At 45.3% G+C, this 19541-nt stretch overlaps 1 protein-coding gene across 1 annotated transcript in view; it reads right to left on the bottom strand.

Moving 5' to 3' along the window:
- LOC122931757 (oocyte zinc finger protein XlCOF6-like) overlaps positions 1-19180 on the bottom strand; it is a gene marked incomplete at its 3' end in the record, with an annotated part of 52036 nt that extends 32856 nt beyond the window's left edge. Inside the window, exons 1-2 of the mRNA XM_044285818.1 lie at positions 18398-19180; positions 17849-18214 (exon numbers count right to left, since the gene is read on the bottom strand). Coding sequence (XP_044141753.1) covers positions 17849-18214; positions 18398-19180 — 1149 coding nt within the window. The remainder of the gene's footprint in view (positions 1-17848; positions 18215-18397) is intronic.
- Positions 19181-19541: the final 361 nt, after the last annotated feature.

Raw genomic sequence — 19541 nt, 5'->3', positions numbered from 1 at the left:
ATGCTGCTCCCAAGATACTAGGTGCGCATTCACACTTGAAGGTGCCACTCCCTCAAGCAAACACTACATAAACAAAAAAATCACAGAAAAAACTAAGATAAAAACATCCTGCACGATATGATACAAATTTGCGGATGTCCCTGGCCATATTATTGAAGAAAACCACAGAAATAAGATAGTAATGCACTTATAAGTGCATTATTATCTTATTTCTGTGGTTTTCTTCAATAATATGGCCAGGGACATCCGCAAATTTGTATCATATCGTGCAGGATGTTTTTATCTTAGTTTTTTCTGTGATTTTTTTTTGTTTATGTAGTGTTTGCTTGAGGGAGTGGCACCTTCAAGTGTGAATGCGCACCTAGTATCTTGGGAGCAGCATTCCTCTGCACTTTTGCCCCCCTCCCCTATCCAATGAGCGCCTTAATTAGGTGGTACATATGGCTGTGCTTGCTCCTCCTCCCATTGGTTGCTTGATGCACATGGAGGTTACTAGGAGCAGCACACCATATGTGCGGCGTCTGCGCTCCTGAACATAGAAGCCCAACGGCTTAGGTAGGTTTAGCGTAGGACCCGCCTGACCTGAGACCACCTTGACGTTCGGTAGGCGGGCTTAGATGTGTTTTGATCAAAATATATTGACTAAGTGTCTCAGACATTATCATATCAGAGTAAGGACTTGGTCCATATATAGTGCTTGCATCTGCTTTAATAAGTGCATTATTATCTTATTTCTGTGGTTTTCTTCAATAATATGGCCAGGGACATCCGCAAATTTGTATCATATCGTGCAGGATGTTTTTATCTTAGCTTTTTCTGTGATTTTTTTGTTTATGTAGTGTTTGCTTGAGGGAGTGGCACCTTCAAGTGTGAATGCGCACCTAGTATCTTGGGAGCAGCATTCCTCTGCACTTTTGCCCCCCTCCCCTATCCAATGAGCGCCTTAATTAGGTGGTACATATGGCTGTGCTTGCTCCTCCTCCCATTGGTTGCTTGATGCACATGGAGGTTACTAGGAGCAGCACACCATATGTGCGGCATCTGCGCTCCTGAACATAGAAGCCCAACGGCTTAGGTAGGTTTAGCGTAGGACCCGCCTGACCTGAGACCACCTTGACGTTCGGTAGGCGGGCTTAGATGTGTTTTGATCAAAATATATTGACTAAGTGTCTCAGACATTATCATATCAGAGTGAGGACTTGGTCCATATATAGTGCTTGCATCTTCTTTAATAAGTGCATTATTATCTTATTTCTGTGGTTTTCTTCAATAATATGGCCAGGGACATCCGCAAATTTGTATCATATCGTGCAGGATGTTTTTATCTTAGTTTTTTCTGAGATTTTTTTGTTAACGCCGGAAATGGCCACACACCTTCCTGGCCTGCTTAAGGACGTCCTGTAAGCCTGGGTACTTAGACACAAAGCGTTGTACGATGAGATTCAACACATGTGCCATGCACGGCACATGTGACAACTTGCCCAAATTCAATGCCGCCAACAAATTGCTTCCATTGTCACACACCACTTTGCCGATCTCCAGTTGGTGCGGGGTCAGCCTCTGATCCACCTGTGCGTTCAGGGCAGACAGGATTGCTGGTCCGATGTGGATCTCTGCTTTCAGGCAAGTCAACCCCAAGACAGCGTGACACTGTCGTATCCGGGATGTGGAATAGCCCCTGGGGAGCTGGGGGGAACAGTTGATGTGCAGCCAGACGCCGCAGCAGAAGAGGACTCAGCCGAGGAGGTTATCGAAGAGGATGGAGTAGGAGGAGTAGAGGAGGTGGCAGCAGGCCTGCCTGCAAGTCGTGGCTGTGTCACCAACTCCGCAGCAGAGCCACGCATTCCATGCTTGGCAGCCATCAGCAGGTTTACCAATGCGCAGTGTAGGTGATATACCTGCCCTGACCGTGCTTTGCAGAACAGGTATCAGTGGTCAGATGGACCCTTGCCCCAACACTGTATGCCAGAGATGCCATGACTTCCTTTTCAATCACTCAGTAGAGGTTTGGGATTGCCTGTTTTGAAAATAAAAAATTGTCCAGGTACCTTCCACTGTGGTGTCCCAATAGCGACAAATATTTTGAAGGCCTAAGACTCCACCAGCTGGTATGGTAAAAGCTAGCGGGCTAAGAGTTCCGTCAAGCCAGCTGAGAGACGCCGGGCAAGGGTGTGACTCTGTGACATTAGCTTCTTACACTCAAACATTTCCTTTACAGACACCTGACTGTGGGCAGATGAGATGGAACTGCTGAAGGTGAGAGGTGGAGTGGCGGGTGGTTGAGAGGGGGCAAGGAGGACAGCAGTGGTTGACGTGGCTGAAGATGATGGACCAGAAGGAGGATGGTGGCTTTGAGCTTGTGTGCTGCTTCTACTCGTCATCATGTGTTGATCCCATAGGCGTTTGTGATATGCGATCATGTGCCTTCGCAAAGCAGTTGTACCTAGGTGAGTGTTGGATTTCCCACGACTCAGTTTCTTTTGGCACAGGTTTCAAATGGCATCACTGTTGTCAGAGGCAGACACACAAAAAAAATGCCACACTGCTGAGCTTTGCAATGACGGCATTCTGGTGGTGGCAACAGCATGCGTTGATAGGCGTGCTGTCTGGCTGAGCCCGGGTGCCAATACATGCTGTCTGACTGTGCCACTAGCTCCTTGCGACGACCTCCCCCTGCTTCCAACTCGTCTCCTTCTTCTCTCTGTCTCCCCTTCTGAACTTTCCCCCTCTTCTTCTTCTCTTCGAGCGGGCACCCACGTGGCATCCACGGACACATCGTCATCATCAACCACTTCACTTGTATCTGACACCTCAGCAAAGGAAGCAGCAGCAGGTACAATATCATCATCATCATCATCACACTGTACGTCCATGTGTATAATGCTGCCTGACTGAGACATATCCCTGTTATCTACATCCTCTGGTAATAATGGTTGCGATTCACTAATTTCATCCAACTGATGTGTAAATAACTCCTCTGAGGGATAAAGTGAAGCGGCTGTGGTGGCTGTAATGGTAGTGGTGGTGGTGGCGGGGGGTGGGAGAGTGGTAACTTGAGAGCAGGTGACCAAAGCTGAGCAGGAGGAGAATGGTGCGTTAAGGTTCTTAGCAGAAGCTGTTGAAGATTGGGTGTCCTGTGTAAGCCAATCAGCTATTTTCTCCGAATTTTTTGGGTTCAGGGTACGTGGCCAATGAACACTGGGCATTATTCCAGGGCCAGTGGAAATCACAGCACCACGACCACGACGGCCCCTGCGGGGTGGCCTGCCTCTGCCTGTCATTTTTTTTTAGATAAGTGATACTATGCGTGCAAGGTACTGTGCCACCCTATATAAGTGGTGGGCAGTGGGCACAGTACAGTCTGTGTGGGCTTGACACATACTGGCTTGCAAATGGGATTATATCACTGAAAAAGATTAAATAGAATTTTTTTATTTGCAAGGTATTTGAGTGAGTGACACCCTGTAACGGTATAAGTGGAGGCCTAGCTACTAGCCAGAGGCCACAATACAGTCTGTGTGGGCCTGACACACAAGGGCTTGCAACTGGGATTATATCACTGAAAAATATTTAATATCATTTTTTTTATTTGCAAGGTATTTGAGTGAGTGACACCCTGTAACGGTATGAGTGGAGGCCTAGCCACTAGCCAGTGGCCACAATACAGTCTGTGTAGGCCTGACACACACTGGCTTGAAACTGTGATTATATCACTGAAAAATATTAAATAGAATCTTTTTTTTTATTTGCAAGGTATTTATGAGTGAGTGACACCCTGTAACGGTATGAGTGGTGGCCTAGCCAGTGGCCACAATACAGTCTGTGTGGGCCTTACACACACTGGCTTGAAACTGTGATTATATCACTGAAAAATATTAAATATATTTTTTTTTATTTGCAAGGGAGGCCTAGCCACTAGCCAGTGGCCACAATACAGTCTGTGTGGGCCTGACACACACGGGCTTGCAACTGTGATTATATCACAGAAAAATATTAAATATAATTTTTTTTTTATTTGCAAGGTATTTATGAGTGAGTGACACCCTGTAACGGTATGAGTGGTGGCCTAGCCAGTGGCCACAATACAGTCTGTGTGGGCCTTACACACACTGGCTTGAAACTGTGATTATATCACTGAAAAATATTAAATATATTTTTTTTTATTTGCAAGGGAGGCCTAGCCACTAGCCAGTGGCCACAATACAGTCTGTGTGGGCCTGACACACACGGGCTTGCAACTGTGATTATATCACAGAAAAATATTAAATATATTTTTTTTTATTTGCAAGGTCTTTGTTAGTGAGTGACACCCTGTAACGGTATGAGTGGAGGCCTAGCCACTAGCCAGTGGCCACAATACAGTCTGTGTGGGCCTAACACACATGGGCTTGCAACTGTCATTATATCACAGAAAAATATTAAATATAATTTTTTTTATTTGCAAGGTCTTTGTGAGTGAGTGACACCCTGTAACGGTATGAGTGGAGGCCTAGCCACTAGCCAGTGGCCACAATACAGTCTGTGTGGGCCTGACACACACGGGCTTGCAACTGTGATTATATCACAGAAAAATATTAAATATAATTTTTTTTATTTGCAAGGTCTTTGTGAGTGAGTGACACCCTGTAACGGTATAAGTGTAGGCCTAGCCAGTGGCCAAAGTACAGTCTGTGTGGGCCTGACACACACAGGCTTGCAACTGTGATTATATCACAGAAAAATATTAAATATAATTTTTTTTTATTTGCAAGGTATTTGAGTGAGTGACACCCTGTAACGGTATGAGTGGAGGCCTAGCCACTAGCCAGAGGCCACAATACAGTCTGTGTGGGCCTGACACACACTGGCTTGAAACTGTGATTATATCACTGAAAAATATTAAATATAATCTTTTTTTTTTATTTGCAAGGTATTTGAGTGAGTGACACCCTGTAACGGTATGAGTGGAGGCCTAGCCACTAGCCAGTGGCCACAATAGAGTCTGTGTGGGCCTGACACACACTGGCTTGCAACTGTGATTATATCACTGAAAAATATTAATTAGAATTTTTTTATTTGCAAGGTATTTGAGAGTGAGTGACACCCTGTAACGGTATGAATGGAGGCCTAGCCACTAGCCAGTGGCCACAATACAGTCTGTGTGGGCCTGACACACACGGGCTTGCAACTGTGATTATATCACAGAAAAATATTAAATATATTTTTTTTTTATTTGCAAGGTCTTTGTGAGTGAGTGACACCCTGTAACGGTATGAGTGGAGGCCTAGCCACTAGCCAGTGGCCACAATACAGTCTGTGTGGGCCTGACACACACTGGCTTGCAACTGTGATTATATCACAGAAAAATATTAAATATAATTTTTTTTATTTGCAAAGTATTTGAGTGAGTGACACCCTGTAACGGTATGAGTGGAGGCCTAGCCACTAGCCAGTGGCCAAAGTACAGTCTGTGTGGGCCTGACACACACGGGCTTGCAACTGTGATTATATCACAGATAAATATTAAATATAATTTTTTTTATTTGCAAGGTATTTGAGAGTGAATGACACCCTGTAACGGTATGAGTGGAGGCCAAGCCAGTGGCCACAGTACAGTCTGTGGGCCAGACACACACTGGCTTGCAACTGTGATTTTGTCACAGAAAAATATTAAATATAATTTTTTTTTATCTGCGAGGTATTTTCTGTCACATCCTGTATGAATGGTGTGCACACAGTACTGTCTGTGACTGAGCCTGCAGCCTCTCACACACGGGCAGCCAGGCAACTGCAATATATATATATACAAATAAAAAAAACAGACTGATGTACCAGCCCTGAAAAGGGCTTTTTGGGGTGCTGTCAGGACGCTGTCCTTACAGCAGATGAGTCTGTGGACACAGAACACTGCCCTAGCTAACGCTTTCCCTATTGAATCAGCAGCAGCAGCACTGTCCCCCTCTCACTAAGAATGCAGCTCCTGAATGAATCTAAAATGGATGCTGTCCAGGAGATGGGAGGGTCTGCTGCTGATTGGCTGGAATATGTCTGCTGACTGTGAGGTACAGGGTCAAAGTTTACTCAATGATGATGTATAGGGGGCGGACCAAACATTGCATATGTTCGCCTGCCGCGGCGAACACGAACAAGCTATGTTCGCCGGGAACTGTTCGCCGGTGAATAGTTCGGGACATCACTAGTGACGACCACGTGTTATCGAATTTCAATTATTATCATTAGGGGTTTTTCTAAAGAGGGGGGATTTCGTTAGCCATGTTTTTAATCCAATTTAATATTTTTTTTTTAAACATATGTATTTGACCTATATTTGTACTGGCTTGCAGTAAAATTGATATCCATTGACTGTGTAATATGCCTCCAGCCACATAATCACTTGATCTTTTCTGTCCGGTGACATAAACAGTGACATACTAGAGAGGGATCAATTACAAAAATTCCAACAAAAAATATGTATCTTAATCAGGGGACATTTTTATGCGTCTTAAAGGGAATTCTCTGAAATGTGCCCTGTTGGAGCCTAGAAAATTTTTACTGTAGGCCACTGGACTACAAGCCCCAAACATTAGGCATGTTTGGGGCTTGTAGTCCAGTGGCCTACAGTAAAATTTTTCTAGGCTCCAACAGGGCACATTTCAGAGAATTCCCTTTAAGACGCATAAAAATGTCCCCTGATTAAGATACATATTTTTTGTTGGAATTTTTGTAATTGATCCCTCTCTAGTATGTCACTGTTTATGTTGTGGGACTATTTGTGCACTTCTATTAAGTATGTGGTGGCTGCAATATGAGCTGAAGGTTTTTCAGGTTCGCCTGGCATTAAAGTGAACAGGGCCCGCCGCGAACTTGGGGTTCGCAAACATTTGATCGCGAACCGTCCGGTCGATTTTTTTGTCATCTTACATCACAAAAATTGCAACACCAAGTGATCAGAAAGGCGTATGCCCCCTAAAATAGTATCAATCAAACCATCACCTCATCCCACAAAAGATAAGACCCTATTTAAGGTCAAAAAATAAAAAAGCTATGGAGACACTAAAACATCATTTATTTTATTTTCAAAAATTCTATTATTGTGTAAAACTTAAATAAATTTGAAAAAGTATACATATTAGGTATTGACACATCCGTAACGATCTTTTCTATAAAAATGTCACATGACCTAACCCCTCAGGTGAACACTGTAAAAATAAATAAAAACTGTTCTAAAACAACCAGTTTTTTGATCACCTTGCCCCATAAAGTGTAATAATGAATGATCAAAAAATCATATGTACCCAAAAATGGTACCAATAAAAACATCAACTCTTTCTGCAAAAACAAGCCCCTGCACAAGATGATCGGCAGAAAAAAAAGACGTTCAGAAAATGGAGAAACAAAAACATTTTTTTTTTCAAAAATGCTTTATTATGCTAAACTAAAACAAACAAAGAAAGTAGACATATTTGATATCATTGCATCCGTAACAACCTGCTCTATAAAAATAGCACATGATCTACCCTGTCAGATGAATCTTGTAAAAAATAAAAACCAAAACAGACATTTTTTGGTTAACTTGCCTCACAAAAAACGTAATATAGAGCAATTAAAAATCATATGTACCCTAAAATACTACCAATAAAATCGCACCTTATCCCCTATGAACACCTTAAAATTAATGAGTACAATAAATCCCATTTGGTTTTAAAATTTATATAGTCTTTATTAGAAAATTAAAGTATGAACATGATTACATCACTTATAACAATAAATTGTAAAAGTAGTACCAAGCCATTAAAGTGAAGCTAGCTAATAGCTAAAGAGCCTATTTATTAAGTGTGACTATTCTCATAGAAAGGGATCATCAAGGTCAAATCACTGCAAGATGGTAGACTCAGTGAAGCTATATATCTGGGGTGCACTAGGAATATTATACTAGAAGCAGTCACCCATATAACAATGTAAAAGAGACTATCACCTAAACCGTGGGCATTATGCAGATTTATGGAGCTAAAGTCTGAAGCTACTAACCGTGTGATGAAATGTAGAACCTGTCAAGAGGGGTCAAGAAATGGGCTCTGGATCTCCCCGACGTACGTTTCGCCGTTCTGCGTCCTCAGGAGGAGACCTTATCCCCTAGTTTCCAAAATGGGTTCACATTTTAGGAATTTCTACTGTAAGGGTGCATCAGGGGGGCTTCAAATGGGACATGGCATCTATAAACCAGTCCATCAAAATCTGCCTTCTCAAAACCGTTTGGCGCTCCTTTATTTCCGCGCCCTGCCGTGTGGCCTTATATCAACAAACATGTGGGGTGTTTCTGTAAAGCGCAGAATCAGGGTAATAAATATAAAGTTTTGTTTGGCTTTTAACCCGCGATGTGTTAAATCAAAAAATGGATTAAAATGGAAAATCTGCCCAAAAACTGAAATTTAGAAATGTTATCTCCATTTTACTTTAAATCTACACCTAAAGGGTTAAAAAAGTTTGTAAAATCAGTTTTGAGTAACTTGAGGGGTGTAGTTTCTGCAATGGGGTCATTTATGGGGGGGTTCCATTATAAAAGCCCCACAAAGTGACTTCAGACCTTAAAAAGTGGGTTTTGGAAATTTTCTTAAAAATTTTAAGAATTGCTTCTAAAATTCTAATAGTACAGATTTTAGGGCGCTCGAGTTCTATTATACATAAGTTTATCCGTTAATACCTAATTGTGGAGTTGGTGTGAAATTGTGTCCTGATACTACTAAGTTTTGGGGTGTTTACTTTTTTATATCTAAAAACATCCATTCGTCCTTGTTTTGGGGGTGAAATTGCGGCCTGACACTATTGCTCTTTTACTCTTACAGTTACAGTACAATATGTCCGACAGACAGGTGCCAGGGCCTTCTAAGGGAACGGGCAGTGGTCAAAATGTTGCTGGAGTTGGCAGGAGTTCTAGCAGAAGAAGGGAGAATTATAGCAGCAGCCGCAGGGACAGGCCAGAGCTGCCATTGTTATCCAGCGGTCATGTTTTGAGCTGTCCTTGAATTGTTGACTCGGACTTTAACTTTGTCGCAAGTGACATCAGATACCCCAGCTAGGAGTCGGTGGGTTCCTATGATACCACACTTTCATTTTCTGTTCCTTCTTCTCGAGAAGTATTTGCCGTCGGCTCATCTCCACTTTTTAGTGAGGACGAGCTTCTAGAGGACAGTCAGCAGCTACTGCCAAGCCAAGATGTGGAAGAGAGATCTACTGCTTCATCCGGTAGGCTGGCAAGTAGTAAGGATAATGTTGCGAGTGGTCAGGCATGTGGCCCTGAGACTGGTGAGGGTGACACAATTGATGTGCAATCAGTAGTTGATGATGATGTATCTGATCGCACATGGGAGTCGAATGAAGAGGTGGCTTCATCATCATTAGGAGAAGAGGGTGCCAGCTTGTGCTTGAGGCAACTGCTGAGACAGCAGGGTGGTAGCGTGGTCATGAGTCAGCAAGATGGCAGCAGTGTGACATCTGGAGCCAAACGTGCCAGGGGAGACTATCTGCTATACAGGAGCCTACCTATCTGGAATGAAGTGGCGGTGCATGGGTTCACAAAGGCAGTAGTAGCAGACAATCAGCACAGAATGGTGGAGGAAAAATGCCATACTTGGCGGTGTAGGAATTTTTTATCAAGATGCCTGAGGATGTCAGCATGGCCATTTGTATTATATGTGGACAGAAGGTCAAGCGTGGCCAGAATGCCAATGTTGGCATCATGGCCCTGCGTCAAGACATGCAGCATCAGCATGAAGTGACCTGGAAAAAACGTGGCACTAATTTAGTGGTACAGCCTAATGCAGCAACTGCTGCATCACCCAATGGTCCGCACCAATTCACCAGCAGTTAAGGCTCCACCACCTTAGCAGAAGGAAGCTGTGTTTCCTTCCCATCATCTACTGGTCCTAATGCTCCTGCTTCTCTTTCTACTCCTTATCACTCATTTTATAGTTGGCCAGCTAAGACCTGTCCTAGGTTGCTAATATAGCTTATATGTTTATACAGCTAGACCTGCCAATAACCTTAATACAGTTCCTAAGTTTGTGTGTTAAAGACAAAAGGAAAGTTATTTACAGTGACGTCATGTTTGGATGTCATATAATTGTTATATATTGTGTTCATAGAAGCAGAAAAGATAATATGCCTTTAAGATTCATTATATGGATGTGAGGTAAGCTCAATGACACAGCAGAAACAACAGACAACACAGTCTGTGTGGGAAATCCCTCTAGCAGGAGCTGCTAGAATCATTACACCAGAGAAGAGAAGCTGAACAGACATTCAGTCTACTAAGAGCTAAGTTTTATGGAAGCAGAGAGGCCAAAATAGGCATTTTAAACAGTTATATATATGTTCCTACTGTTAATATAGTGATTAGAATTGTATACTGAACCAGTTATATGTGGGTTTACTTACAGTTCCACCAATTGCAAATACCAAATTCAAAGAAAAAATATGGGGGGTTTAGCCCGCACAACCCTATGCAGGTGCAGATTGCTATGGCAAAATACAGATACAATTGCAAAAACACAAATGCAATCGCACTCTGCAACCAGCACTCTGCCCTGCCTTTATGCTGGATGTTGAATAAGGCATTGGTGTACATTTTGGCCAAAGTGTAATAAGCCACTCACCACGTCAAGGTCGCCTTCATGAGTGGTCCCTAAAACTAGTTCCTACCTGTTATGGGCCATGACAGCCACACAAAGTCCAGGGAGTGTAGGTACAGCATGCACGCCAAGCACACTCTGCTTTTAACCACGTCCGGTGCCATTACAGCTTTCATCGGATCCAGGGATGCAAGTACCAACATGCATGCTGAGCCCACTATATACTTCTCCTGGAGCCAAATGGCTACAGATAGGTGCTATATAAGCAGACTCAGTTTTATACTGACTTTAAAACCAGTCTCCAGGGCATACTAACTGGTCAGGTGTGCATGACTGCTTGGAGATCGCCACGCCTCCAATATATACTACAAAGAAAGACTATGGGGGGTTCAGCCCTGGCTAAATACCAAATTCAATTGCAAACTGCAAAGTTCACAACTAGAGTTGAGCGAACACCTGGATGTTTGGGTTCGAGAAGTTCGGCCGAACTTCCCGGAAATGTTAGGGTTCGGGATCCGAACCTGACCCGAAATTCGTCCCGAACCCGAACCCGAACCCCATTGAAGTCAATGGGGACCCAAACTTTTCGGCACTAAAAAGGCAGCAACATGTAGGTAAATCCCCTGGAAACAAATGTGGATAGGGTAATTAATTAAAAAAATAAAAATAAAAAAAATTAACCAATATCAATTAGAGAGAGGCCCCATAGCAGAGAATCTGGCTTCATGTCAGCAGAGAATCAGTCTTCATATCATAGCAGAGAATCAGGCTTCACATCACCCAACACTGTAACAGTCCATTGTCAGATATTTAGGCCCAGGCACCCAGGCAGAGGAGAGAGGTCCCGTAACAGAGAATCTGGCTTCATGTCAGCAGAGAATCAGTCTTCATGTCATAGCAGAGAATCAGGCTTCACGTCACCCAACACTGGAACAGTCCATTGTCATAAATTCAGGCCCCGGCACCCAGACAGAGGAGAGGTTAATTCAACTTTGGGTTGCCCTGCAATATAATGGTAAAATGAAAATAAAAATAGGATTGAATGAGGAAGTGCCCTGGAGTACAATAATATATGGTTAAGGGGAGGTAGTTAATGTCTAATCTGCACAAGGGATGGACAGGTCCTGTGGGATCCATGCCTGGTTCATTTTTATGAACGTCAGCTTGTCCACATTGGCTGTAGACAGGCGGCTGCGTTTGTCTGTAATGACGCCCCCTGCCGTGCTGAATACACGTTCAGACAAAACGCTGGCCGCCGGGCAACCAGCACCTCCAAGGCATAAAAGGCTAGCTCTGGCCACGTGGACAATTTAGAGACCCAGAAGTTGAATGGGGCCGAACCATCAGTCAGTACGAGGAGGGGTGTGCACACGTACTGTTTCACCATGTTAGTGAAATGTTGCCTCCTGCTAACACGTTGCGTATCAGGTGGTGGTGCAGTTATCTGTGGCGTGTTGACAAAACTTTTCCACATCTCTGCCCTTTTCCAGATGCTAACCCTGCCCTCAGAGAAGCTGGCCGTGACACAGCTGCCTTGGCGACCTCTTGCTCCTCCTCTGCCTTGGGCTTCCACTTGTTCCCCTGTGACATTTGGGAATGCTCTCAGTAGCGCGTCTACCAACGTGCGCTTGTACTCGCGCATCTTCCTATCACGCTCCAGTGCAGGAAGTAAGGTGGGCACATTGTCTTTGTACCATGGATCCAGCAGGGTGGCAACCCAGTAGTCCGCACAGGTTAAAATGTGGGCAACTCTGCTGTCGTTGCGCAGGCACTGCAGCATGTAGTCGCTCATGTGTGCCAGGCTGCCCAGAGGTAAGGACAAGCTGTCCTCTGTGGGAGGCGTATAGTCATCGTCCTGCCTTTCCCCCCAGCCACGCACCAGTGATGGGCCCGAGCTGCGTTGGGTGTCACCCCGCTGTGACCATGCTTCATCCTCATCCTCCTCCTCATCCTCGTCCTCCAGTAGTGGGCCCTGGCTGGCCACATTTGTACCTGGCCTCTGCTGTTGCAAAAAAACTCCCTCTGAGTCACTTCTAAGAGACTGGCCTGAAAGTGCTAAAAATGACCCCTCTTCCTCCTCCTCCTCCTCCTGGGCCACCTCCTCTTCCATCATCGTCCTAAGTGTTTTCTCAAGGAGACATAGAAGTGGTATTGTAACGCTGATAACGGTGTCATCGCCACTGGCCATGTTGGTGGAGTACTCGAAACAGCGCAACAGGGCACACAGGTCTCGCATGGAGGCCCAGTCATTGGTGGTGAAGTGGTGCTGTTCCGCAGTGCGACTGACCCGTGTGTGCTGCAGCTGAAACTCCACTATGGCCTGCTGCTGCTCGCACAGTCTGTCCAGCATGTGCAAGGTGGAGTTCCACCTGGTGGGCACGTCGCATATGAGGCGGTGAGCGGGAAGGCCGAAGTTACGCTGTAGCGCAGACAGGCGAGCAGCGGCAGGATGTGAACGCTGGAAGCGCGAACAGACGGCCCGCACTTTATGCAGCAGCTCTGACATGTCGGGGTAGTTGTGAATGAACTTCTGCACCACCAAATTCAGCACATGCGCCAAGCAAGGGATGTGCGTCAAACCGGCTAGTCCCAGAGCTGCAACGAGATTTCGCCCATTATCGCACACCACCAGGCCGGGCTTGAGGCTCACCGGCAGCAACCACTCGTCGGTCTGTTGTTCTATACCCCGCCACAACTCCTATGCAGTGTGGGGCCTGTCCCCCAAACATATGAGTTTCAGAATGGCTTGCTGACGTTTACCCCGGGTTGTGCTGAAGTTGGTGGTGAAGGTGTGTGGCTGACTGGATGAGCAGGTGGAAGAAGAGGAGGAGGAAGCTGAGTAGGAGGATGTGGCAATAGGAGGCAAAGAATGTTGCCCTGCGATCCTTGGCGGCGGAAGGACGTGCGCCAAACAGCTCTCCGCCTGGGGCCCAGCCGCCACTACATTTACCCAGTGTGCAGTTAGGGAGATATAGCGTCCCTGGCCGTGCTTACTGGTCCACGTATCTGTGGTTAGGTGGACCTTGCCACAGATGGCGTTGCGCAGTGCACACTTGATTTTATCGGATACTTGGTTGTGCAGGGAAGGCACGGCTCTCTTGGAGAAGTAGTGCCGGCTGGGAACAACATACTGTGGGACAGCAAGCGACATGAGCTGTTTAAAGCTGTCTGTGTCCACCAGCCTAAATGACAGCATTTCATAGGCCAGTAGTTTAGAAATGCTGGCATTCAGGGCCAGGGATCGAGGGTGGATAGGTGGGAATTTACGATTTCTCTCAAATGTTTGTGAGATGGAGAGCTGAACGCTGCCGTGTGACATGGTTGAGATGCTTGGTGACGGAGGTAGTGGTGTTGGTGGTACATCCCCTGTTTGCTGGGCGGCAGGTGCCAACGTTCCTCCCGAGGTGGAGGAAGAGGCCGAGGCGGCAGCAGCAGAAGAGGCCGAGGCGGCAGGAGCAGAAGAGGTAGCAGGGGGAGCCTGAGTGACTTCCTTGTTTTTAAGGTGTTTACTCCACTGCAGTTCATGCTTTGCATGTAGGTGCCTGGTCATGCAGGTTGTGCTAAGGTTCAGAACGTTAATGCCTCGCTTCAGGCTCTGATGGCACAGCGTGCAAACTACTCGGGTCTTGTCGTCAGCACATTGTTTGAAGAAGTGCCATGCCAGGGAACTCCTTGAAGCTGCCTTTGGGGTGCTCGGTCCCAGATATCGGCGGTCAGTAGCAGGCGGAGTCTCTTGGCGGCGGGTGTTCTGCTTTTGCCCACTGCTCCCTCTTTTGCTGCGCTGTTGGCTTGGTCTCACCACTGCCTCTTCCTCCGAACTGTGAAAGTCAGTGGCACGACCTTCATTCCATGTGGGGTCTAGGACCTCATTGTCCCCTGCATCGTCTTCCACCCAGTCTTGATCCCTGACCTCCAGTTCAGTCTGCACACTGCAGAAAGACGCAGCAGTTGGCACCTGTGTTTCGTCATCATCAGAGACTTGCTGAGGTGGTATTCCCATGTCCTCATCATCAGGAAACATAAGTGGTTGTGCGTCAGTGCATTCTATGTCTTCCACCACTGGGGAAGGGCTAGGTGGATGCCCTTGGGAAACCCTGCCAGCGGAGTCTTCAAACAGCATAAGAGACTGCTGCATAACTAGAGGCTCAGACAGTTTCCTCGGTATGCATGGGGGTGATGTGACAGACTGATGGGCTTGGTTTTCAGGCGCCATCTGTGCGCTTTCTGCAGAAGACTGGGTGGGAGATAATGTGAACGTGCTGGATCCACTGTCGGCCACCCAATTGACTAATGCCTGTACCTGCTCAGGCCTTGCCATCCTTAGAACGGCATTGGGCCCCACCAAATATCGCTGTAAATTATGGCGGCTACTGGGACCTGAGGTAGTTGGTACACTAGGACGTGTGGCTGTGGCAGAACGGCCACGTCCTCTCCCAGCACCAGAGGGTCCACTAACACCACCACGACCATGTCCGCGTCCGCGTCCTTTACTAGATGTTTTCCTCATTGTTATCGTTCACCACAACAACTAAAATATTATTTGGCCTAATGTGTTGAATTCAAATTCAGGCCTTTTTTTACAGACACCTAACACTATCTGGCTATCTATTTAGGTACCGTATTACACTAATACAGGCACAGCAGTAACCACAGATTTAGCTGAATATAAATTTGAGGCCTATTATTTAGGCGCTGGGTGACAGGTATACGTTTACAGACAGAATTAGACTTTGATATGCACAGTAGCGTGTGTGTGAAGTTATTGAGAATGACCCTATCAGCACCTTGAATCTAATATTCCCTTTTAGGGATAAATTTAAAGTAGGCCTGGTACAGCAGAAACCACTAATTTAGAGGATTGCTAAATTGGGAATTGTATTTCAACCCAGAACAAAAACTGTGCTTTGACGGACACTAAATAACTTGCCCAGCCACAGCAATAACCACAGATTTAGCTGACTACAAATTTGAGGCCTATTATTTAGGCGCTGGGTGACAGGTATACGTTTACGGACAGAATTAGACTGGGATATGGCCAAAAAATAACCACACTATTGATGGTTAAAATGCACTTGGTGTGACAGCTTGACCAACCACACTATTGAGGGTTAAATGCACTTGGTGACAGGCTCAGCTTTCCCCTGATGTCGTATATGGCCAAAAAATAACCACACTATTGATGGTTAAATGCACTTGGTGTGACAGCTTGATCCTGATGTAGGATTTAGCCAAAAAACAACCACACTATTGAGGGTTAAATGCACTTGCTGGCAGCTTGTGCTGGCGCACCACAAGACACGAAATGGCCGCCGATCACCCCAGAAAAAAGTGAATGAAAAACGCTCTCGGCAGCCTAAAACCAGTGAGCAATTGAATATCAGCAGTTCAATGATCCACAGCTGTAGATCGATCAATGAATGAAGTCTTTTGGAGGAGTTAATCACTGCCTAATCTCGCCCTAACGTCGCAGCTGCAACCTCTCCCTATACTGATCAGAGAAGAGTGACGGGCGGCGCTCCAAATGGACAGAAAATGGGGGGGGGGGGGGGGAAGGAACAAGTCAGTCAGAATGTCAAATATTCGAACCCACGGCTATTACCACAATACTGATACCTCTGAGATATAAAGAGTGTGAATGAATGGAACAAGCATTGCCTACTATACCACAATAATGAAGACGACATTAGCCCATGCCCTGAGCATATCTCTCCTCCATATGCACAAGCCAAGGCTTCCAGATTTTAAGAAATAAGTCCCTGTTATTATTTTCCCACCCAGCCAACTCTTCCATCCTACAGATAAGATTAACTTTCTCATACCACATAGTCAAGGTTGGTGGGTCAACCTCCCTCCATTTAATAGGGATTAGGAGTTTTGCAGCCGTGATCATATGAGTAGCCAGCGAGGATTTTTTTGGTCTAAAGTTTTTCTCTGGGCGCCATAATAGAACCAATGGGCCTGTGAGTACAATGGTAACCTGACATACCCTGTTAATAGCGGTCTCAATTTCATGCCAAAAATGTCTCAATGACTGGCATGCCCACCAAATGTGCGAAATGCTACCTACCCCCTTGGAACATCTCCAACATACATTTGAGGGAATCAAATTAATCTTGTGGAGAAATTCTGGTGTACGATACCACCTAGTCAGTATTTTGACTGAGTTCTCTTGGACCCGCACACATCTCGAGAAACCATGGGAATGAGATAGAATAAATGCCTTTTCTTTGTCATCCAGTGTGATATTCAGTTCTCTCTCCCACTCCCTCAAATAAGCTGGAGTCTGCTTATCTCTCTCAGCCAGTAGTTGTCTATATATCAGAGAAAGACACTTTGGGGGCGTGGAAGGGAGAAGAACATAGTTCTCTAACCAGGTAGGATCCGGAAGGGGGATCAGTGAAGATCTCAAGAACTTGGCACAAGTACTTTCGAAGTCCCATTTTTGAATCATATCTATTCCATCCACAGGGTTCCTAGTCAAGGCATTGTAATAATCTGACCTTAGGCCAATTTTCACTAAGTCCCCAAATCTGAGATCATGAACAAATCCCCAGATCTTGGCACTTCTACTCGACGTGGTTGAGAGCAGCTGTGGAAGTAGCTGACGAGGTACTATGGGTGAAAGGCAGTTCCTCCCCATATTGAGAGCTGCGGTGGCATTACAGTGCATAATTGTACATCTCGTGATGTCGCTCAGGACAGCCCGTCTACTGGGAGTCTTGCCACTGTGTCTCCATATGAGGTGTTCCTGGTTCTCTCCCAGAAGAGCCCTCTCTAGTGAAATATGTAGGGGAAGAGATTGCGTTCTAGAAAGAGTTAGCCATCTCTCTAAGTGTATAGCCTGAATGTACATAGACAGGTCCGGAAGGGATATACCTCCCTGTTTCCGGCGTCTGGTTAAGAGTGCATAAGACAGTCTGGCTCTCTTGTCAGCCCAGAGAAACCTACCCATGAGTGTTTTCAGCTTGTTCAAGAACGACTTCGGGACCGTGATCGGAAGAGATCTAAATGTGTACATAACCTGAGGAAGGACGTACGTCGTCAATACATTTTTTTCTCCCCAACCAAGAAAGATTAGGTAGTGAGGGCTTGGAAAGGAAAGCTTTTATTTTATTTAGTAAGGGGGCATAATTAAGCCTGAAGAGGAGAGCTGGATTAGCCGGTACCATGATCCCTAAATATTTTATAGCTTCAGGTGGCCATCTAAAGGGGGTCAAGGCTTGCAACCGCCTCCTTTTTACAGGATCCAATGAGAAACTTAAGGCTTCGGATTTATCCATATTTATTTTGAAATTAGAGACACCTCCAAACTGTTCAAAAATTCCCAGGACATGAGGCATGGCTTCCTCTGGGTTCGTGATCATCAGAAGAAGGTCATCAGCAAAGGCCACCATCTTATGATGTACACCTTCAATTCTCAGTCCTTCAATGACGGGGGACTGTCTAAATTTCAACAAGAGGGTCTCCAAGTTCAAAACAAACAGGGTTGGAGAAAGTGGGCACCCCTGCCTAGTTCCATTCTTAATCTGAAAGGCGTCCGACAGAGTTCCATTAACCAACACTTTGGCTGAAGGGGCTGAGTATAATGAAAATATAGCATCAATGACCTGCAAAGGAAAACCAAACGCAACCAAGCAGGCTTTCATGAAAAGCCAATTAACTCTGTCGAATGCCTTTTCAGCATCTGTCCCTAGGAGCAACAGGGGGGTCCTTCTTTCTTTGGCCACGAATATTGAGTGTAATACTCTGCTGATGTTGTGTCTTCCCTCCCTCCCCGGCACAAACCCTACCTGTTCTTCTCCTATTAGCCCTGGGAGCAATTTGGAAATGCGCTGGCTCAAGAGCTTCGCCCACCATTTCAAATCTGTATTAAGCAATTCCTCCGGGTCTTTCCCTTCTTTATGTAAAATACTTATGTGGGCCAATTGGGCCTGGGGAGTGAGAGAAGAACCCGACATCAGAGAGTTGCATAAATTAGCAAAGTGAGGCAACAATACCTCCTTGAATTTTTTATAATAGGCAATCGGGAATCCGTCAGGTCCCGGGCTTTTGCCAGACGGGATAGTGTGGAGAGTTGCTTCTATCTCCTTGATAGTGAAAGGTATTAATAGGCTAGCTTTCCCAGCTTCATTGAGGGTAGGAATTTTTATGGATTGAAGGAACGTATCAATGTGATCCTGCATATGGGGAGGAGCATCTCTAGAGGCGTCCTCTAGGTTGTATAATGAGGTATAGAATTTACAAAATTCCTCGGCAATGGCAGGGGTCGTCGTCATTCTATTACCCGATTTAGTCTTCACCGCACTAATAAAGGTTTTGTTTCTCTGGGCCTTCAAAAGAGCCGACACTAGTCTAGAACCCTTGTCTCCATGCGAATAATATTTAAACCTTAACTTTTGCAAAGCTCTGGCAGATGTAACATTGAGCACGTCTTTTAATTGGGAGCGTAATAGATCCAAGTTATGTTGAGCTTCTTCTGACATATTGGATTTGTGTTTCCTTTCTAGACTGGCTATTTGCATTAAGAGCCCTTCTACTTTCTTCGCCCTTAATTTCTTTACCCTAGTTCCCATACTTATTAATTCCCCCCTAACCACTGTTTTATGGGCTTCCCACAAAATAGTCTTGGAGGTTTCAGGAATATCATTGACTTTAAAATAGTCAAGTATTTTATCTTTGATGAGGTCCCTATTAACCGCGTCCTCTATAAGCGTGGTATTCAATCTCCATGACCAAACTTTAGGTGGGATGTCCTGAAGCCTAAAACAAAAGCTGACAGGAGCATGGTCTGACACAGTAATACTCCCAATCGAAGCTCTAGTTACCGACAGTAGGGCTGTATTAGATAAAAACAAATAGTCTAACCGTTGATAGGATTTATGGACCTTGGAGAAATAAGTATAATCTTTATCGCTCGGATGTAATACCCGCCAT

The sequence above is a fragment of the Bufo gargarizans genome, chromosome 3 (genome assembly GCF_014858855.1).
Source record: "Bufo gargarizans isolate SCDJY-AF-19 chromosome 3, ASM1485885v1, whole genome shotgun sequence".
Classification (NCBI taxonomy): domain Eukaryota; kingdom Metazoa; phylum Chordata; class Amphibia; order Anura; family Bufonidae; genus Bufo; species Bufo gargarizans.
This window is presented reverse-complemented; position numbering and strand designations above follow the sequence as displayed.